This window comes from Puma concolor, chromosome C1 (assembly GCF_028749965.1).
Source record: "Puma concolor isolate L17-30 chromosome C1, mPumCon1.1.hap2, whole genome shotgun sequence".
NCBI lineage: Eukaryota > Metazoa > Chordata > Mammalia > Carnivora > Felidae > Puma > Puma concolor.
The window spans coordinates 112,399,034-112,419,472 of record NC_141674.1 but is presented as its reverse complement, the minus strand read 5'-3'; the positions used below and the strand labels follow the sequence as shown (position 1 = coordinate 112,419,472).

The 20,439-nt window shown below is 58.8% G+C and overlaps 1 protein-coding gene across 15 annotated transcripts in view; it reads right to left on the bottom strand.

The window, feature by feature from the left end:
• Window positions 1–1,636: 1,636 nt before the first annotated feature.
• The window catches only part of BIN1 (bridging integrator 1), a 55,618-nt gene continuing 36,815 nt past the window's right edge, over window positions 1,637–20,439 (bottom strand). For 2 of the 15 annotated variants that reach the window (XM_086718332.1, XM_086718334.1), the window contains 13 exons: window positions 16,886–16,971; window positions 16,610–16,685; window positions 14,956–15,038; window positions 13,401–13,445; window positions 11,721–11,865; window positions 10,261–10,389; window positions 7,316–7,423; window positions 6,790–6,813; window positions 5,720–5,827; window positions 4,710–4,799; window positions 4,346–4,456; window positions 3,942–4,043; window positions 1,637–2,387 (listed from right to left, as the gene is read on the bottom strand). In XM_086718332.1, the coding sequence (XP_086574458.1) occupies window positions 2,280–2,387; window positions 3,942–4,043; window positions 4,346–4,456; window positions 4,710–4,799; window positions 5,720–5,827; window positions 6,790–6,813; window positions 7,316–7,423; window positions 10,261–10,389; window positions 11,721–11,865; window positions 13,401–13,445; window positions 14,956–15,038; window positions 16,610–16,685; window positions 16,886–16,971 (1,215 nt within the window). In that variant the 3' untranslated portion in view covers window positions 1,637–2,279. The remainder of the gene's footprint in view (window positions 2,388–3,941; window positions 4,044–4,345; window positions 4,457–4,709; window positions 4,800–5,719; window positions 5,828–6,789; window positions 6,814–7,315; window positions 7,424–10,260; window positions 10,390–11,720; window positions 11,866–13,400; window positions 13,446–14,955; window positions 15,039–16,609; window positions 16,686–16,885; window positions 16,972–20,439) is intronic. The other 13 variants (XM_086718333.1, XM_086718337.1, XM_086718339.1 and 10 more) reach the window with 10 other exon arrangements.

Sequence of the window (20,439 nt, the reverse complement as noted above, 5' to 3'; positions counted from 1 at the left end):
TCTGAGTCACTGGGAAGGGCTTGGGAGCTGGCAGAAGGGAGAGGAATCCAGGAGGGTTTCCCTGAGATGGGCCAGGGCCTTCCGAGACAGCCTGGTGACTGTGTGCGCACAGTCTGTGGCCTTGGGCATAGAAAGGGAGGGACCATTAGCATCGACAAGGTGTGCGCTGCTCGGCTCTGAATTTCCAATTTCTCTCAGGTGGACATAAACCTGGTAGCGTCCCAGCTCCCACTTAGCCCCGCTCAGTCTTCAGGCCAACTGCCCACCCACTTGGACAGGGGCACTGCACCCAGGCTCCCGGCCTCTGGGAGCTCTCTCTGCAGGTTCAGCTTCCTCCCACTGCCCGCAGGGAGCTCCCTGCAGACCCCACCCCTGTAATACAGAGGAGGGCTTTTCCTGACAAATTTAGCCCAGGTGCAGGGGGCAGGACCCCCTTGAGGGTCAGGGGGTGTTGCTTAAAGCCACCATTTGAGACATCCATGAATCTCATGTTGTGATAAACCTAAGACAAACGCTTTCTCCTGCATAATGTTTCAGTGTTTCATCATGAAATAAAAATGAAGACTCTCGTGGCACACCCCCAGGCCCCAGGGCGCACACCCCAGGTTCTCAAGCACAGTGGAGCTGACCAAGTCTGGGCTTCAGGCCCGGCTCCACCAGCAATTGCTGTCAATGTGGAAGGGACGAACAAATGAAAAGCTAAAGCTTTTGAAGCGGGGGTAACTGACAGGAAATGAGCCTCCCTGTGCTCATAGAAACTATGGTTGGCAGGGCCCACACTGTGAACCACAGACGGGGCAGGGCCACAGCAGCGACGATGCCACCACCTGAAGCACAGCTCAAGGGTGTTACCCCAAAATAAATCTAAGACTCTGACGTTTGTCTCCTTCACTGGCTTTTTACCACCATACAGATTTCTGCAGAGACAAGTCCCTTGCACCTGGAGGTCCAGCTGGTCCCTAGGCCCATGAGCACAGCTCCGGTGGCTGCTGGGAGGGACCCAGGCCACCACAGGCATGTGTCACAGGCTTCTCAGGGCAGCCCAAGTCTACCGAGGAGCTGAAGAACAGGGCTGCATGCAATGGGGACCTTCCTATTGGAAAGGGAGGCAGGTGGCACGAAGGAGCAGTTGGGTGGGCTGACTTGTCTTTACCGCCACCAGGCTCAGACCTTCCCACGCACCCGGGGCCAAATGTTCGGGTTCAGAACCTAGTCCCACTGCTGATCAGCAAGCAACTGAACCTCCCTGGGCCTCAGTTTCCTCATCTGGGAAATGGAGTCTGTGGCACCTGACCTCCGAGTTCTCACATGTATTAAATTAATAAATAAGGCGGCAGGCAACTGAGTCTTCAAGCCCCCGATCTCCTCTATCCCAACCAACCACCACTAAAAACGCTAGGGGGCAGGGGCTGAAGCGCTCTGCAGGGTCCAGACCCAGAAGAGCTCTAAAGGAAGTGTTGTCAGGCACACCGTAGCTGCTGGGGCCACAGCCAGAATGCAGCCTCCGGCCCAGCAGCACCTGCCCTGGCAGCAGGTTAAGGGGGGTGGACTGTCCCAGTAGAAAAAGCCACCGATAATCACGGTTCCATTGCACTGCAGACAGAAACAGAGGGAGAACAAATACAACGAACACACATTTTCTGAGGGTTTTTGTTCAGTTTGTTTCATTTCGTTTTGAACACTAAGGTTTATTTTCAAACAGCACACAGACGGTCTGCGGGGCAGGGCCAGGCCAGCCTGATGTCTGGGCCCCCAGGTCTCTGGAGAGACCCGACCCCACCCACAGCAGCTGCCAGGAGAAAGAGGACACTTGCCCAGACTGCTTGGCCCGAAGCTTCAGGCAAGCGAGGCGGCTCAGCGGCCCCCAGGCCCCGGCCCTACGGCCAGGCACACATGCGGGCGCGGTGGGAGATGGGGGCGGCCAGGAACTCAACTAAGGGACACGGCAGCTTCAAGAACACTGGTGATGCCACTGGACTCGCCGAAACCAGACTCTTTGGAACACAACCTAATCCCTGGGAGAACACCTCTTGGCTTAGGTCTCTCTCTCGATTTCCCTTCGCTTTTCAAAAGTTCAAAAACAAAATCAGGAAAAAAAAAAGAGAGAGAGAAGAAAGAAAGAAAGAAAGAAAGAAAGAAAGAAAGAAAGGGAAAGGAAGAAAGAAAGGAAGAAAGAAAGAAAGAAAGAAAGAAAGAAAGAAAGAAAGAAAGAAAGACACACACATTTTTTGGGAAAAGGTGTTCTCCACACGCCCAGACAGCTGCAGCAGCTGCTGCCCTCACTGAACCCGCTCGGTGAAGTTCTCGGGGAAGACGCCCCGACATTTCTCCAGCTCTAGGTGCTGGTTCCAGTCACTCTCCTTCACGCCCATGAGCCAGCCTTCATCCTGAGAGCAAAACAGGGCACCCAGGTCACACAGGGATGGGGACGGAGGGCACTCAAACCCTACAGGACATGGGGCTCACTTAGGATCTGCTGGGAGGATGTCCCCTCCTCTGCCTGATCGTTTCCTCTAGCCTGTCACACCCAACCTGAAAGAATGCCTCCTCCAGGCAGCATTCCTTGCCATCCCAGACCCAAACCTGCCCAAGCCAGGAGACATCCGCCCTTCAGCATGTGGATTTAACTGTCATTGGGGTGAGTTCTCCTCTCTCTACAAAGGCAACCTAACTGCTGTGCTGGTCTGAATGTGTCTAAAATCCCTCAATCCCAGGCCAAGGAGTTTCTCACTGTCTGGTGCTCACAGAGCACATTGGGTGTCCTTCCAGACTTCTACAAACAATACCAGAAGTTTCTGGTGAGCACTGACCAGTTAAACGCACCTCAAGTGACCCAAGGCCACCCCATCAAGTCCTCAGACTCAAACCTGGCCTTTGCTTTCATACTGACCCCTCACAGGGACCATCTACCCAAGTCCTGGCAGTGTTCCCAGCCCCAGACCCCGATCCCTAGGTCCACAGGGGCCATACACCTCTAGCCATGGCAGATGCCATCACTGACCTTGCTCTGCCTGGGACCTCCCTAGGCCTTTGTTACGTCATTACCTGCCTGTCACAGAGCCTATGTATGCCCTTTTTGAGCCTCATCTACCCACCCACATGACCCCCACTGTGGGCTGGGGGCCAGGACTCCACTTAAAATCCCGCCTAGCCCAGGGCTGGCCCCCAGAAGACCAGTGGAGACCCAAGGGTTGAAGGAAGCTGTTAGATTTAGCACTGGGCCCAGGAAACCCTCGGCACTCAAACCTCCTGGCCCGAACCCGAGCAGTCTGTCAGAATGTAGAGAGCAGTCCCCGCTCTGTGCCAGCCCCAGTCTCGGCTGGAGCTCACTGTGACATTAACTAACCAGGAGAAGCCACAGCAGAGGGAGGGTCTGGGAGGTATCTGGCCTGGGAAACAGCTGGGGACACAGTTGAGGGTGTTCAGGGGGGCCTGCTGGAACCCACACACTGTGCCTGTGGGCAGAGGGCAAGGCCAGCCTGGAGGAGGCGGCCCAATGTGACGCTGCAGAGTGGGCACCTCGCCAGCTCACTGCCGGGCAGGAGGGCTCACAGAGGGGTGGCCAGGGATCCTGTCCCAGGAGAGAGGAGGCCATAGAGGACAGGGGCAGGGGAGGGAGGAGGGGAGAAAGAAAGCCACTTGGATGCAAAAAACTGAGAGAAAGGCAGAGCCCAGGAAGAAGGAGAGCTGACCGAGGAAACAGAGAGAGAAGACCGGGGTAGGGGATGTGATGGCCCAGGAAAGGGGCCAAAGGGAAGGGAGAGAGAGTGGGGGAGGTGAAGGGAGGGGAAAACGAGTCAGGGGAGAAGGGCACAGAGACAGAGAGAAGGAGCTAGCAGGAGGAGGGAAGAGCAGCCGGCGCTGTGCCTGCAGGTCTGTAGCTGGCATGTCTCTGCTGCCCCCTGCTGGCCACTCCTGCCTCAGCCAGCCAGGGCCCTCACCTGCTCCTCAGGGTTCTGGAAGGGGATCACCAGTACCACATCACCAGCCTTGAGCTGCAGCTCATCCGTGTCGGTGGCCACGTAGTCGTGCTGGGCCTGTACCTGCAGAGGTTGGGGAACAGCTCAACACCCCTTCCCGCAGATGCCTTTGGTTCCCCCCTGCAACCTAGCACAGTGCACCAGGCCTTGTGGGGGCTTCAGCGTGCTGACAGGAGATCCTGAAAGCTCAAGACGCCACCCCGCCCACTGGGTAGCAGGGGGAGTGGGGGCAGGGGAACTCTGGGCAAACCCACATAGCCTCCCAGCTCAGGGTCTTCATCTGTAAAAGGGGGTGACCACACCGCCAGGGCACCGTCGGCTCAGATGGCAGCAGAGGCTGTGGGGTCAAACTGGCCCGGGCGTACCTTGAACATGAACCCCGGGGGCAGATCCAAGCGTCCTGCCCCACCGCTGCCCTCCACGGTGCCATTCACGGTCGCTGAGAAGGTCTCTACCACCACGGCAGGGAGAGAGCTCTGAGGGGAGGAAGCACAGTCAGCGTGGTAGGGGAGTGGGTCCCAGAGGGCAGGGGCCACAGGGGCAAGGGAAGGGGAGGGTCTCTGTGACTGATGCCAGATTGGTCTGCCTCCGGGTTCCTCGACGGGAACTATGACCTGGACCAGCACAGAGCAAGGAGCACAGGGAACACACAGGGCTAGGGAGCCACAAGCGGAAGGGCGGGCAGACAGCAGGAAAGAAAAGACAGGGTCTTGGTCCCTGTCGTCTTACGGAGGCTGCTTCACTTGCTGCTGTCTCCCCGGGCTCCTGGGCTCCAGCCGCAGGTCGGGTCCCACCCGCCACCTCGGAGGCCTCTGCTGGCTGCAACACAAATGCCGGCATGGGGTCAGACACGGGACGGATGCTGTGACCAGGACAAGGAAAGGGCCATGGACAGCAGCAGTGTCTAGAGCTGGGTAGTACAGGGAGCTCCTGGAGGAGAGGCTGGGTGCCTGTCACGGGAAGCTGCTGGAGAAGGTGCTGGCAGCACAGAGATGCCAAGTGACGTGCCACACGGGCCCCTGGATGCCGCCCCGACCTTCCCTCACAGGCCCTGTCCTCTAAGGCCAAGGCCTGGCCAGGCCTCAGCTTCTTCCCACCTGCCTGGCCTGCTGGCTGAGCCACGAGACCCCCACGATCGGGGACAGCAACAAGTGCCTGTCCCTGGCCAAACAACTCAGGGCAGGCTGGAGCAGCCTTTGCCCAGCCCTGGACACCTGCTCCCCAAGGAGGGGGCAGCACAGTGTTGGGCACCATGGCGGGGAGGGGCCTGGCCAAGGCAGAGTGGACACTGTCCAGCCTCAGTCAGGCTGACCTGGGCCAACACTCACACTCGGCCACTTCCGAGCTCTGGGCACAATCAATCACTCAAGCTTTCTAGCCCCCACTTCCTCATCTGTAAAAGGAGGAAATGTCTAGGTTAGGGTGAAAGTTAAATGAGAAAATTCTGGAAAGTACCTGCCACAAACAGAGAGATGCTCTGAACGCTCCTCCCTCCCACTGCAGGAGGCCTAAGCTGGGAGGCTGGGGTGGGGCTGGCAAGGGGGAGAGGGGCCAATCTGGCCTAAATCACAGCGAGCAGGAGTGGTAAGCCATCCTAGGGGCCTCCTGGTTCACCGCCCTGACCTCACCCTCAGGCTCACAGTGGCCTTGTCCATCCTGTGCCTCCTCCTCCAGGCTCTTCCTCACTGCTACACCCCCAGGGACTGGGGACAACTGGGAGCTAGCAGATGGGCACTTACTTGGGCAGGCCCCGGCTCGGCCGTGTGGCTGGGCCAGGCCACAGCAAAGGTGCCCTCGGCAGCACTGGGCTCCCCGGAAGGCAGGCTGCCAGCTGGACTCTCTGTGGGCTAGTGATGGGCCACCAGGGAGAGCAGGGCGGGAGGGGTGGAAGACCAGGGAGGAGGGGGTGTTGGGCAAGGGCACAAGACAAGAAAAGAGAGTCATGAGCGGCCCAGCGTTGGCAGAGGGGAGACTGGGTGCCTGTGGAGGGCAGCCTGGCCCATCAAGGGACACACGTGGACCCTCTGAAGGGAAAACCACTCCCACCTCCTTGCTCCTACTCCTGACAAAGGGATGAGCAGGCGCAAACGAGCCACACGCAGCTCAGCACCCACCAAAGACCCCTCGCTAAAACGGCTGCCCGTGCCAGGCTTTCCTCTGGCCTCCTCCACAGCAAGGCTATTCGGAGCCTTCAAGCTCCTGGGAGAAGTGCTCCCAGCACTCGCACACAGCAGCGCCTGCTCCTTCAGAAGCTGCATAGTGGTAGTGCGGCCCCACGCCCTCCCTGAGCCTCGTGCCCGAGCCCGCAGGTGATGAGGACACCTGCCCAGCAGGCCTGCTCGCATAAGGGCACCTGGCCTCACCCTGCTTCTCCTGTCCCTCGAGCCACCCTCCTCCTGTCCTCTATCCCAACGTCTCCCCGACGCCGCTGCCCTGTAGGATCCCCACAAACACAAACCTTGTCAAGGACAAAGACCCTCCACCCCAAGGCTGCCCTGCCTCGCAGGCCCAGCCCAGCAGGAGGACACCACATCCATCCTACGGGGCCACTCACAGACCCCACGACTGAGCCAAACCACAGAGGACCTTCTCTGGCTAAACCGAAGAGCCCCTTCCCCGCAGGGCCTGGCAGAGGGGAAGCAGTGGGACACCTGGAGACAGGCAGTGACGGCCAGCTCCTGCGCACATGAGCACCAGCCCGGGCGTGCGTGTGTGTGCACCTGTGAGCAGGCCAGGTGCAGGACCAGGCAAGGTGGGCCGGGGAGGAGCAGCTCCCCCTGGGGGTGGGCACAGAGCAAACACAGCTTACCTCCCAGAGGTCCCATGGAATTGACTAGGCGCAGCAGAAGGGGAGAAGGACAGAGTTAGTGCAAAGGTTAGTGACAGGGGGCAGACGAGCAGTCCCCAGGGACCCCCACCCCAAGGCCCTGGAGCCCAACGGGCTCAGGGCAGCACGGAGCCAGGCTCCAGGGTCTCCAGGGGGCCAAGTCCTGGACACCTGCCAGGGAGTGCCCAGACACAGAGCCGCTGCCAGGAGAGGGGCAGGAAGCTGACCGAGGCCGCAAGTTACCAAGTGAGTGTTTGGCTGACCTTCCTCCCGAGGGCCCTCTCCCTGACACGTGTCTGCTCTTCCCCTCCTCTTGCGCAGGGCCAGGGGGCGATAGGGGGCCAGGGCACCAGGGGAAGGGCAGTGAGTGGGAGGAAAGCCTGTTGACCCCAGGACCCTAAAGGCCTGGTGTCTTAGATGGGCACCCATGGCCAGACATGAGCCCACGGCCCGGCGCCCCAGAGACCCGCAGGTCCGCAGGTGGTGGTGGTGGCGGGCTCAGACCAACCTGACCAGAGGGTGTGGGCGCCTTCACGGGGCTCGCCACAGGCGGGAGGGGGTCAAAGTCCAGGTCCAGCAGACTGGCCTGCTCCGAGAAAGGCCCCGGGGCCTCAAACTTGGCAGCAGTGGCAGAGGAGGAAGGCAGTTAGTGACAGGCTGGGAGCACTCCACGGGGAGCTCACGGCAGGCACACACGCTCACGTCCGCCTCACATGTGGGAGCACTGCCCCCACCACGACTCTGGCACGAGCTCCACGCACACAGGACCGCACCCACCACCCCCCTCAGACATCAGCAGCAGGCCTACTGGGGTAGCCACCCACCAGCCCAGCCCAGACAGAGGTCTGTCTTGTCCTGCAGACCGCGTGGGCTCCCGGTGCATGCTCCTCTCTGCTCCCCGCACCCACAGGCTCTCCCAGCCTCACCCTTGCCCCCCCAGAAGCAGCACAGTCCACCGCCCTCCCTAGGACAGGCCCCCCTCGCTGCCCCACACAGCTCACCTGTGGTGACACCCACCCACCCGCCAGCTCCACAGAGTGAGGACAGGGCTGAGCCAACACACACCGCCTGGGAGCCAAATCTTAGGTGTGGGTTCCCCGACACTGGGGGCACCTGTACTCCAACCGCAGGTCCCACCCCCAGAGACTCCCATTCAGCAGGCCTGAGTGCAGCCCAGGAATGTGCTGGTAACAGGCATGGCCCCAGGAGACTGCCCACGTCCACCTAAAGCCTTGCATCTAGAAGGACCCAAGACCTGGGTCCTGGGGAAACGGGCTCCCCGGACGGGACTTCACAGCGGAGCTGCGGCCTGTCAGCAGAGACCTGAGACTCTCAGTTCTGAGAACACTAGGTGCCAGCTGTCCCACAGCTCAGGGGACAAGGCACAGACCTCGGAGAGCCCGGGCTGAGTGGTCTCACTTCCTGGACACAGGGCCCCAAGTCCCAAGCCCCTGCCCCAAGCCCACCCCCAGCTAGTGACTTTCCCTAGGTTGATCCCTGTCTAATGAGGCTGGGGTTGGGGCCACTGCTCTGTCCCCATGACCCTGCCCTCTCTAAGTGAGTGAGTGCTCAAGACACCGTGGGTGCATGGCCTGTAGGTGCCCCACCACCCCTGCCAGCTGGTAGCAGTGTTTCTCTCCCCCAAGTAGCCCTGCCACCAGCTTCTTCTCAGAGGTCACTCAAGCCCAGACAGCTGCCCTCTTGTGCTCCAAAGGGACAGAGGCACCAAAGGGCAGACCACATCCTCCCTCCCTGCCTCCCAGCGAGCCAGCTACCCACCATGCAGGACCACAACTGTCCTCCGGTGCAGGGATGCAGGCTATTCACCTCAGCCCTGCCCAGGGCTGTGAGCACAGCATCACAGACAGCCTGCCCCAGCCCCCAGCAACAGCACCCATGGTGTAGGCTTCCCACCTCCGGGCAGAGACCTGGCTCCCTGGAGTGGGCAGAGGGGGTAGCAAGGAGGCATGCGGTGAGCACAGAGAGGCCAACATGCTCAGTGAGGGCGGTGTGGCTGCCGGGCAGGCCTACAGGGTCCTCGCCTGCTGAACGGGGGCAACAACCCCCTCCTAAGAGCTCAGGTGAAAACCCAACAAGGTCGTGTCAATAAGGGGCTGGCACCATCCCCTACTGAGCGTTTCCTAGCGCTCTGCGTGACCCCGTGTCCCTCATGTGCACCTCTAGGGTGGAGGCCTACTCAGGCTGCTGAGCGCTCCAGCAGCGAGCTGTCCCAGAGGTCATGCCACCTGGTGTCCTCTCCTCTCAGGAGCCCCTGAACCGGCCTTGGTCACCTTCTAGACAGGGGCTCCCAGGCCTGCCAAGCCCGAGCCAGCAAATCACCCACCTGCCCACCCAGCCACCCCATACTGGAAGTTCCTATTTCTAACTCAGAGAACTCTGTCCCAGCTTGAAGCCCACTCAGCCTTAGGCCACTCTTAGCAGAGATCACCATCCTCGGTTCCCAACCGCCTCTCCTTCCACACTCACCCTCTGCCCTGCACTGCCTCCCCCGCCCCCCAACCCCAGGCCTCTGAGCTTGTGCAAAGGAGCGGGCAGGAGGCAGCAACCAGAGGCCCTGGGCAGAGTAGTTCTAGGGCAGCCCTCCAGCACGGGCCAGCCACAGCCTGGGATCAGCAAGCCTGCACCACAGGCGAGGCCGTAGGTAGTGGGAAGGGCCATGGCTTCGAGGCCTGGAGGGCAGGCTTGGAGAGCTGAGCACACGGTGGCCTCTGTGAGCCCATCTGACCTTGTACAGCCCACGTCTGTGCCCCCGCAGTAACCTTCCTGCTCAGCCCTCCTTCTGTCCACCTATGGATGAGCATTACATGCCTTCTCAGGACACTTCCGAGCAGCAGCCCTGCTCCGTGGCCCAAGCACTGTCCCACTCCTAAGGCCAGTCGGCATGTCTGGGAGCTACAGTCTATGTGCCTTGGCCAGACTTTCCAGGGCCTTCCCAACTGTGTTCCCCCCTGCTTCCTCTCACTGCCCCACTGCTGCACTCTGCACGCACTGAACTCTGACCTCCTGAGCCCATGTCCTACCCCTCCTGACGTACACACACACTGTTGACTCTGGCTAAAGCAATGTGTCTACTTGCAGCCACCTGGCAAATGCCACCTGCTCCAGGAGGCCTTTCCTGGACTGGCCGGGATCCTCCCTGCTGATGCCTCTTCAGCCATCGCACCAGTGGAAGCATGAGGCCACTACCAAGCTGACCGGCTGCCCGAGGACCACCCGCCTGTGTCCCTGCATCTAGCCACAGTCCATGCTCAGAAATGGATGGGGGAGGATGAACGGAGGGGTGGATGAATGAGCAAGGGGGAGGCTCTGGGCCAACCTCTCAGGCCAGATTCTGGCTCTTGAGGCAGAGGCGCAGGGCGTGGGATGAAGGAAGAAGGCCATGCATGTCCCGAGAGAGTAAGAGAGAGCTGGGCCGCGGTGGCCGCGGCTGACCTGGGAGGGGGTGGTCACGCTGATCTCAGGGACAAACGTGTCATCAAACAGGCTGAGGATCTGCTCCTGCTTGACCTCCTTGGACGGGGTATGTTTGGGAGGTGGAGGGACTGGTGGCCCTTTCCGGAGCTGTGGGTCGGCAGCAGGTGAGGGGCCGCACAGCGAGGCACAGCAGAGCGTGGGGGTGGGGGAGGGGGGACAGACAGAGACAAAGCCATGGTTAGTCACACCCCAGGCCCTGGCCCCACCCAGGCAACTGAGGAAGACAAGAAGAGTCACAGCTGCCTGAGGCGCAGGACCACAGGGCCACCCCTAGAGGGAGACTGAGGCAGGAGGTCCAGAAATGCTGTGCAGAGACAGAGTGGATGACAGAGAAGGGGACAGGAGGGGGAAGAAGTGAAAGGAGAGAGACAGGGAGGGAACAGAAAAGAAGAGGAGAAAGAAGGGAGAGCCCGGGGGCAGGGCGGGGAGGGGGCTGCAGGTCTGGGCTGTCACCCACCTGGGTGAGACACTGAGGAGAGAAGCTGTCGCTGAGAAATAGCTATGACCTGGGCTCTCTGTCCTTTCAGGACCCTCTCTGCATCTCCTGCAGGAGGGGCCCATGCTCTCTTGTCTGTCACCTGTGGAGGTCAGCACGGAGCAGGAGCCAGGGCCCAGCAGAGGGCCAGGCAGGATGGCCACACACCTGCCCATGGAGGGCCTCCAGCAAGTCAGGAACCATGCCCCGCCCCCCAGCCTTGGTTTCCTCACTTGTTGAGGTGGGGTGGGCATCTGCCTCACAGGGTGGCTGTGACGGTTTAATGAATGAAAATGTGGGAAGTGGTGGCATAGTGCTGGGCCCAGAGCAAGTGCTATTCAAGTGTGGGCTCTTGTCACACTCTTCACGTCTAATCAGCTGTGGGGCAGGTCATGGCCAACCACCAAGAAGGCTGCTGCCAGGAGCTGACAGCTGGGAAAGCCTATCAGTTCAGACGGGGCCACAGGCCAGCTCCTGGGGACATGGCAGAAAGCTGGAAGAACCTGGTGAGGGTAGGAGTGGGGGCCAAGCTTCTTGGGGGAGGCTTCTGGAAGCCCAGGGCCTTTGCCCCTTGGCTACCTCATGCTCCCCTCCCCGAGCCCTTTCCCTCGCTGACCCTGTGAAGGTCCTGCATGGCCTCATGCCAAGAGAGAAGGTGAGGAGGACAGAAAGCAATGGCCTCTGCAGATCTGGATGCCCTGGGGCTGAGGGCCCCAAGCCCCTTATGGGGGGGGAAGGAAGATGAGGAGGTCAGCAGCCCCAAGGGTCAGGGAAAGAGGGAAGGAGAGGGTGCTGTGGGGGAGCAGAGGGAGACACATGGTCACAGGCGTTCCCAGGAGAAGGCAGGGCCGCTGAGGGGAGCCCAGGCCGGTGTTGGGGAGAGGACTGGGAAGGAGAGAGAAGCAGGAAGAAGAGGGAGCAGGGGAGGGGGCACGGTGCCTACCTGAGACGGGGACTTGGGGAGGGCGGCCCCTGCTGCTGCTGAGCTAGGCGGCTCAGGCTCATGGTTGACTCTGATCTCCGGGGCGGCCGGGGAGCCATCTGGAGGAGGCGAAGGGCTCTTGTCCCCTTTTGCAGGGGCGTTGTCACTGTGGAGGCGAGACGGGGAGAAAGCTCAATGGAGGGAAGTCACTGCGTACAAAGGGGAATGTGCAAATGCACAGGTGTGCCTGTGATGGGATGTGTGCACGGATCCGTGTGGAAATGCATGTGCATGCGTGTATGAGCATGTGTCTGTTAACAGGTGAATTGGAGAGCGTGTATGTGTGTGTGTTCACATAGATTCACCATGAAAATGCGATGTCCACGTGTGTGTCCCCGTGCTTACAGGTGAGAAGTTCATGTACGCGTGATTCAGAATGGGTGGAAACGAAGGGGTGTGGGCACAGGGCCTGCCTTGGAGACAGTGACGGCCCGGGGAGGAACTCCAAGCTGGAGGTCTTCGGTCCTCAGGGAAGCCACCCACAGGCCACCGCTGGGCTCCACCAGGGAGCCGAGCTCCACAGCACGAGAAAGCCAAACATCCTAGAGGCGAATGAGTCTCATCCCACACGTCCTGCAGCAGCCCCTGTGCCCAGCTGGGCCCCCCTCCTCAGCCAGCCCCCAAAGGCCCCGGCCGGCCTCCCCGCCAGTCCACCCACTCACACCAGGACACCGACCACTGCCCGACTCACAGGGCCCATGCTCCCACCCACACCGCGGTCACCATCCACACCTTTGCGCCTACAGGCCCTTTAGGGCAGAGGGCCACAGAGTGGCATCCAAGGGTGAGAGGCTGCGGTCTCTCACATGAGCACCACTTGGGGGCAAGGGGGCAGAAAATGAAAATGTACGTTTGTTCTTGCATAAGGAAACCATGGGACGGTACCGATAAAGACTAGCCACCGGCCGCAGATGGCTGTTGAAGGTTATATTTACATTAAGTGAAACTAAAAGTTCAACTGCTCAGTCACACTGGCCACATTTCAAGTGCTCACCAGCCTCCCAGGGCAAGTGTTGGACAAGGCAGTTCTAGAAGGATCCAAAGAAGCTACTGACCACATCGCCTGGGGGGTGGGGTGGGGCTGGAGGATGGTGTTGAGATGATGGGACAGACATCGTGGTCCCTTCTCATCTCTACTGAATTTGTGTTTCGTGGGAATGTATTTGCCTCCTTAAAGCATACATATAAACATAGTATACACACACACACACACACACACACACACACACAGATTTTAAAACCCACCACTGTGCTACAAGACCCCCTTCCCCTTCCCCTCTCGCCGAGGCTCCTTTCTGGCTACATTCCTCCCGTTAACCTCCTGGTCTGGGCCACAGCCAGGTGGACGTGCTGTGGCACACAGAGGAACCCACTCAACCGAGTTCAGGCTGTCTGCCCTCCTCATTCCCACCGGATAGCCCCTGAGCCCTCTGACCCCACGACACACACACACAGGCCACAGCACAGCCCTGCTGCCCCGCCGGCTCCCTCCCACAGCAGACCTGCCCGCAGCACCAAACAGGGGACACAGGTTAGGGGTTAGTGGCACCCTCGGAGCAGGATGCTAGGCGCATGCACAGGGGTCGGCCGGCCAGGTGCCAGCCCCAGACACCCTCACAATGCAGCACTCGGTGCCGGTACCTGTTCTTCTTTCTGAGCAGCCGGGAGAGCAGTTTAGTTTTCTTTCTGTGGGAACGGACGGGACGCAGAGGCCTTCATTTTGGGGAAACGCCCAATTTGAGGCTGGCCTGCTCCCTTTCTTCATCAGCAACCCCTCTGCTCAGAGGGGTGCCAAGGGGCAAAGCCTCCCCTAAAGCTCAAAGGCCATGAAGAGGGCCTGACCCTGCCCTAACCCTAACCCCCATCGCCCAGTCCCGGGAACCCCACTGACCTGGGCATGCGGCCAGGCGCCTTGGAACAGCTGACAAAGTGAGAGGGTGCAGCCCCGAACCAGGGCTGACCAGCTGAGGGAGACTGCTGGCCACCCACCCTGCCTGTGGTTCAGCACACGGGGGCTCTGGGGGCCCACAGTGCCTGGAGGGGGGTGCAGCTGGCCGCTGGGAGGCCTCTGAGAGGAGGCAACCAGGCTGCAAAATGGCCCACCTTGCAGTGAAGGAGGTTCACAGAGCTCCACTCCCCCCATCCCCTCCATTCCCCTCCCCATCCGCTCACACCAGCCTTCTCCCACAGGAAGACTGGGTCCAGCCGCTGCACTGCCCAGGTGGCCTCCATTCACCACCCTCCTATCTTACCTGTAGGCCCAGCACAGGGAGAGACCCTTCCTCCCTGCAGGGACCTGGCCTTGATTCCCCACCCCTACCCTGCCCCCTGCTCACCCCTTGGCCTCAGGGCCTCCTGTGGGCTCCTTTCTCTCAGTCACACACATTCTGGTTCATTTTCAGAGAGAAGAGGAAGAGCAACATTCCCTGAATAACTCCTTAGTCCTCCATGGCCCCCCAGTTGCCCCAAGACGCAGATAAATGTTCCCCGTTTCACAGAGAGGAAGCTGAGGTCCATCCATACCCTGTGGGCTGTGCTGTCACAGGTGCAAGCCAAAACGGAAGGGAAATCCCAGATGGGCTATCATTTCCCTTGACCCGCAGCCAGAGGGCAAGGCACTTCCCTCCTCCCTCACGGTTTCCCCTCAGGAAGCAGGAATCTCCTCGCAGCTGGAGGGGACCCTGAGAGGCCAGACCAGGACGAGGACAGGAACAAGGATGATTTTGTGTGTGCCCAGGATGCCACCATCCAGGGACTTGGGCTTTCCCAGGAGCAAGGAAAGGAAAAGGTGGCACTACGCCCCTGCTGGGGGAGGAAGGCTCCCCTTCCAGGTGGCTCCGCACCAGCACGGAAGCTTCGAGTCCCGGGCCCCACCTCCAAGGCTTCGCAGGCACCCTGGCTGCTGGGCTCCACAGGAAGGGAAGTCAGGCCCAGGCCCAGGCCCAGGCTCAGGTGTCAGGTGACGCTCAGACTGTCCAGGAGTGCTCCTTCTCTGATGCCACACACCAGAGGAATGTGGGGTGCCCTAACCTGTCCCCCTGAGCACAGAGAGGCCAAACCCCCAGGGCGGGGCAGACACAGCCCTGCCCTGGTCTTCCAGGAATGAGCAAGCTCTGCCCCAGGACCCTGCCCCAGACCACACCTCCCTCCACCCCACCCTCAGCCAGACGGCCAGACAGTGCTGGGCTACACGCACCTGGGCTGGGCCTTGACTGTGAACGTGTTGCTCCCGTGCTGCTTCTCCAGGCTAACCAGCACATCGTTGAGGTTCTGGTTGAGCTGCAGGGGGACAGCAAGCAGGTGGGGAGAGCCTCTGGGGCCACCAAACACCTCTGTCTCTCCAGTAACATCCCTGCTCCTCCCCATACCTAACCCCTTCTTGCACCCCGTCCCTTACCAGGAGTAGGGAGCTGGGAATTGCACACCAAACCCAGAAAAACGAAGGGGAAGAATGGAGGGAGTGGGCTACATTACTAATCGTTACTGCTTCTGAGGACCATCCTCTCTCTTCTTTCTACTTGTAGAAATTTCCTAAAATGCCTCATGCAGCTTGTACGGTTTTTAAATGTTTTTATTTTTTTTTTTAATTTTTTTTTTCAACATTTATTTATTTTTTGGGACAGAGAGAGACAGAGCATGAACGGGGGAGGGGCAGAGAGAGAGGGAGACACAGAATCGGAAACAGGCTCCAGGCTCTGAGCCATCAGCCCAGAGCCTGACGCGGGGCTCGAACTCACGGACCGCGAGATCGTGACCTGGCTGAAGTCGGACGCTTAACCGACTGCGCCACCCAGGCGCCCTGAATGTTTTTAAATTGTTTTTGCAAACTAATTGTTGATTCTAATTGTTAAGGTCATTGTGCCAAGATGTTTTCAGGCCACCCTACAACTGCCAAAGATTTCACTAAAAGCACAGACAGGATAGAAGAGGTTTATCCCGTGTACACAGTGATTCTCACTCCTGAAAAAAATTTCCCTCTTTCGCTTTGACCACTAGGAAGCTCAGAACTGAATTTTCCTCCTACTTTACATAAATGTTTTCTTCCTCCAAACACCTCTTCCCTTTTTAAACTTTTCATAAGTTGTCTCAGATGTTTAAAGGCAGGAAGGAAAAGAATGGGAAGACCTAAAAGGCAGAAATCATAGTCAGGGTGGTGGCTCAGGAAGAGGCCCCAAGCTGCTGCTTCTCCTCCTGCCCTGGGCCTGGACTCCACCGCCATCACTTGGTTCCTTTGGGCCCAAGAGACAGAGTCAGTGACCCCTCGAGTGCATGGAGGGAGGGGCTGCCAACACTGGGTCTCTCCAACTCTGCTTTGTAGTTTAACTGCCAGTTAAAATGAAAATAATACAACATAGGAATTCAAGCTAATCAGACCCCTTCTTACCCTGGATTCTGGCAGATAAAACAGATGCGTTTCAATGTCTTAAGAAACATGAGAAAAAAATTGAGGAATTCTAGGAACTTATTGACTATTTGCCTACGAACGGGGAAAGGGCCAGCATTCTCAGAGCTCCCTGAGCCAGTGTCGCCTGAGAACACACTGAAACCTCAGGAGGGGCTGGTTCCATCCAGGCAGGGAGGATAGGACGGGGCGAGGAGGGGGCAAGGGCCAGGCATGTGGGCCCTGCTCACAGCCTCCCCAGCACTCCCACTGGGCCTGGACGCTCTAGAGCAGCGAGCTCCTGGAGGCCAGGACCAGGCGGCTCTCCCCAAGGCCCAGAGGCAGCACTGTGGTTACTAGTGTGCACCAAGCCCCAACAGGAAAAGAGGGAGCTTGGCCGGCCCCGTCCTTGCCTCTGACCCTGGCCCTTGGCAGCAGAGCGTGGCCCAAAGGGGTCACCGGGACCTACCTTACTCATCTCCTTGTGGAAGTTCTCCTCCAGGCCCGCAATGCTCTGGAACGTGTTGACATAGAAGCCTACACGGCTGCGGGAGAGAGGGAGGGAGGGGCAAAGAGAACACACAGGTCAGCGGGCGGCCCAGGAGACACACACACACCGACACACCTCCACCTTCACCAGAGACACCAACCGTGGGAGCGCACAGGGCACAGAGGACAGACATCCTCAGGAAGGAGGCAAAGGCTCAGCGCCACCACCTCTGGGGACTCACCCCTGGGGACTCACCTGTTCCACAGGGACGGCAGCTCTTCCTGTAGGTCCACATTCATCTCCTCAAACACCTTCTGGGCTTTGATGAGCTCCTCCTCTGCCTGAGGGGCAGGACCCATCACTCCCCGCCCCTCTGCCAGGCCTCTGTCCCAGCCAGCTGGGACCGGGCCAGGCCCACCCGCCCCCCAAGACCTGCTTGTCCCAACCTCCCATCCCCGAGATCTGCTCCCCCAACCTCCTACCCACTCGCTCAGATCTGTTCCCCCAACCTCCCACCTCCCGAGACCTGCTCCCCCTAACCTCCCAGCCCCAAGATCTGCTCCCCCTAACCTCCCACCCCCATGGTAAAAGGGACACCCCCGCCCCACCCACCCCCACCCCCACCCCCGTCAGGCCAAGGTGGGCCAGGAGGGAGAGGAGGAATGAGCAGGGCACAACAAGAAGGCTCCAGACAAGGGGCCCAGAGGCTGGGGCACAGGAAGGTCACAGACCCAGCCCAGCAGGGACCCTGACCACTTACACGTGAACCCTTCTCAGACTAAGTGTCAGCCTGCTGCCCAGCTCCCTTGGCCTTGTCCTTGCTGTCCCTGCCTGAGTACCCCTTTCTCAGGGAAGGCTCCTACTCAGCCCCAGCCCCCAGCCTGCATTTCACCTCCCTGTAGGAGGTGGTAGCAGCATTTCCTCTGTGACCTGTCCCCACCACACAGAGTCCAGAGGCAGCTGCTCAGGCATCCAAGAAGGACAGGGGAAAGATAGGGGTGAGGGCAGGGCCAGGGGAGGAGGGAGCTAGGTTGCCGGGCAGGGTGCCAGGGCTCACCCCCAAAGCCCTCACCCTGGCAGGGCCAGCCCAGCGCCCTCCAGACCCGCTCACACCCACCAGGTGGCGCTAAGGCCCCATCCCAGAGCCGAAGGCGGAGACTGGTGAGAGTGGCAGTGAGTCACAGACCCCAGGCAGAGAAGGGGCTCTGCTAGCTCATTGGGAGGACACTGCTGGAAACAGTGACTCAGGGGGGTGACTTGGATTCAGAGTCTGAGTCACATCCCAGGAATGCAGCAGGCCCCTCCCCGGGGAACACTCCCCACCAGCAGCCTTACATTCTCAGGCCTCTGGCAAAGGCAGCCACCTGACCAGAGCGACAGACCAGAGCCACAAAGCACACGATTTCCGCAGCCCACCCAGCTGTCCCATCCAGCTCCGGGCCCACTATCCCTGCTGTTCCCTGCCAGCCCAGCCTCGGGGATGGGCGTGAGGCTGGAGGAGTGAGGGACCACCCTGCTCCTGATGACAATTATCTTCAGGTTGCTGGAGCTTGCTAGAATAAGCTCCTTGCCTAACTGTTTAAAATCTAACTTAAAAATTAAAGGTGGAATAAGGAAAGAGAGAAAGAAAGAAAGAAAGAAAGAAAGAAAGAAAGAAAGAAAGACAAAAGAAAGACAGACAGAAAGAGACAGAAAGACAAAAGAAAGAAAGAAAGAAAGAAAGAAAGAAAGAAAGAAAGAAAGACAAAAGAAAGACAGACAGAAAGACAGAAACACGAAAGAAAGAAAGAAAGAAAGAGAAAGAAAGAAAGATGAAAGAAAGACAGAAAGACAAAAGAAAGACAGACCGAAAGAGACAGAAAGACAGAAAAACAAAAGACAGAAAAGAAAGAAAGAAAGAAAGAAAGAAAGAAAGATGAAAGAAAGACAGAAAGAAAGACAAAACAAAGACAGAAAGACAAAAAAAAGAAAGACAAAAGAAAGAAAGAAAAACAGAAAGAAAGAAAGAAAGAGAGAGAGGGAGGGAGGGAGAGAGAGAGAGAGAGAGAGAAAGAAAGAAAGAAAGAAAGAAGAAAAGAAAAGAAACAGAAAGAAAGACAAAAGACAGAAAGATGAAAGAAAGAAAGAGACAGAAAGAAAGAAAGACAAAAGACAAAAAGATGAAAGAAAAGACAGAAAGAGACAGAAAAACAAAAGACAGAAAAAGAAAGAAAGAAAGAAAGAAAGAAAGAAAGAAAGAAAGAAAGAAAAAGAAAGAAAAGAAAGAGAAAGAGAAAGAGAGAAAGAAAGGAAGTAAAGAAATGTCTGTCTGAGCATGCACGTGGAGCTCGTGGAGAGGACCAGACCCAGCAGGCCCACCCTGCCATACTCCACTGTCAGCCACTCAGGTAGGTACTGTGGGTCTGTAGAACCCACAGAATGAGTTCTGGCACTGTCACACACCCCTCCCACCCAACTGCCACGGGTCTGGCTGAAGACCCACGTTCCGCAGGAGCTCTGGCACAGCTCCCGTACCCCCAGAGACCACCTCTCCATGGCGATTCGGCCACTACCCCACGACACTGGTCCTGACTCCCCAGACGAACAGCGGTGACAATGACACTGAGGATGGCCTAGCAGCTCATTGCTGTAGGCCAAACTCTGTTCGCACGCCCAGCAATCCTGTGAAGAACAGGGTGGCTCCGTTTTAGCGTTCCTGGAAGTCAGGGCCTGTGTCTGTCATTCCCTTTGGGTCACATTCTTCATATTCTGGCTGTTTCTGAAGCACTGGAGGGGGCCGGGGGCCGGGGGCCGGGGGCCGGGGGAGAGCTTTCCGTTGCTGGAGAGATCTTGAAGCCCCGGTGGCTTGGCTACACGCCAACGGACACGTGGAACAGATGGAAACAGGCCCGCTCACCATGCCACGGGGCACTGGGGTCCCGCAGGCAGGTTTTAGGGGACTGTGGCCAGTGCGGAGAGCAGCTCAGAACTGGCCCAGGGAATATGTGGCACTGGTCAGCTTGAGAGAACACAGCCTCACCAGGTCACACTATCTCCCCAAAGTCAAGTCAGCCAGCAGGGCAGCCCCGGGACCACAGTACCCCAGCTCACAGCCAGACAGCTGCCCGTGGGAACTCAGAAGACTCCCCAGCTTCCAGCCAGGCGTGAGGCAGGGTGGGGGCAGAAAGAGGATCTGCTCAAATAAAAATTGGGTCCAAATGGGAAAGCCAATTGGGCTGAAAGGCCAAACATCTGCAGTCCAACATCCAAAGATGAGATCATATGCCTTAGCCTCCCTAGTGGCTCCCCTGAGGCGGGGGGATGGGGCCCTCCCAGCAGGATCCCCTACCCACACCCCACCCGGGAGCTCAAAAGCAGCCACAGGCACCACCCCAAGCTCCACAGTCTCCCAGAGGCAACAAAAATCTTCACCTGGTCTCCTGCCAAACCCATCTCAGGGAAAATTATGCAGAAAGCCTGGGTCTGGGTCAGTGGCCCCAACCCCCTCCAGCCAGAAGTCCTGAACTCTACAGGCAGGGATGGTGCCCCAGCCTCTAGCTCCTCCTTCACCTCCTGAGGGCCATCTCCCCCAGACTTTGGAGATCCAGGGTCAAGCTACCCTCAGGGTAGGGCTGTCAACAACTCAGTGCCTCCAAAGTCACCCCATAACTCTAGTCTAAAAGAAATCAGGCAGCAGGTCAGATAAGAAATTGGGCCGCGAGCCCATGCTGAGCCCAGAGCCCTCCACATCACAAGCGTTCAACACGTGCAGGTTGAAGATGATGAAATCAGGAGGTGGCCCAGAAAAAATGGGGCCACTGCCCAAAGAG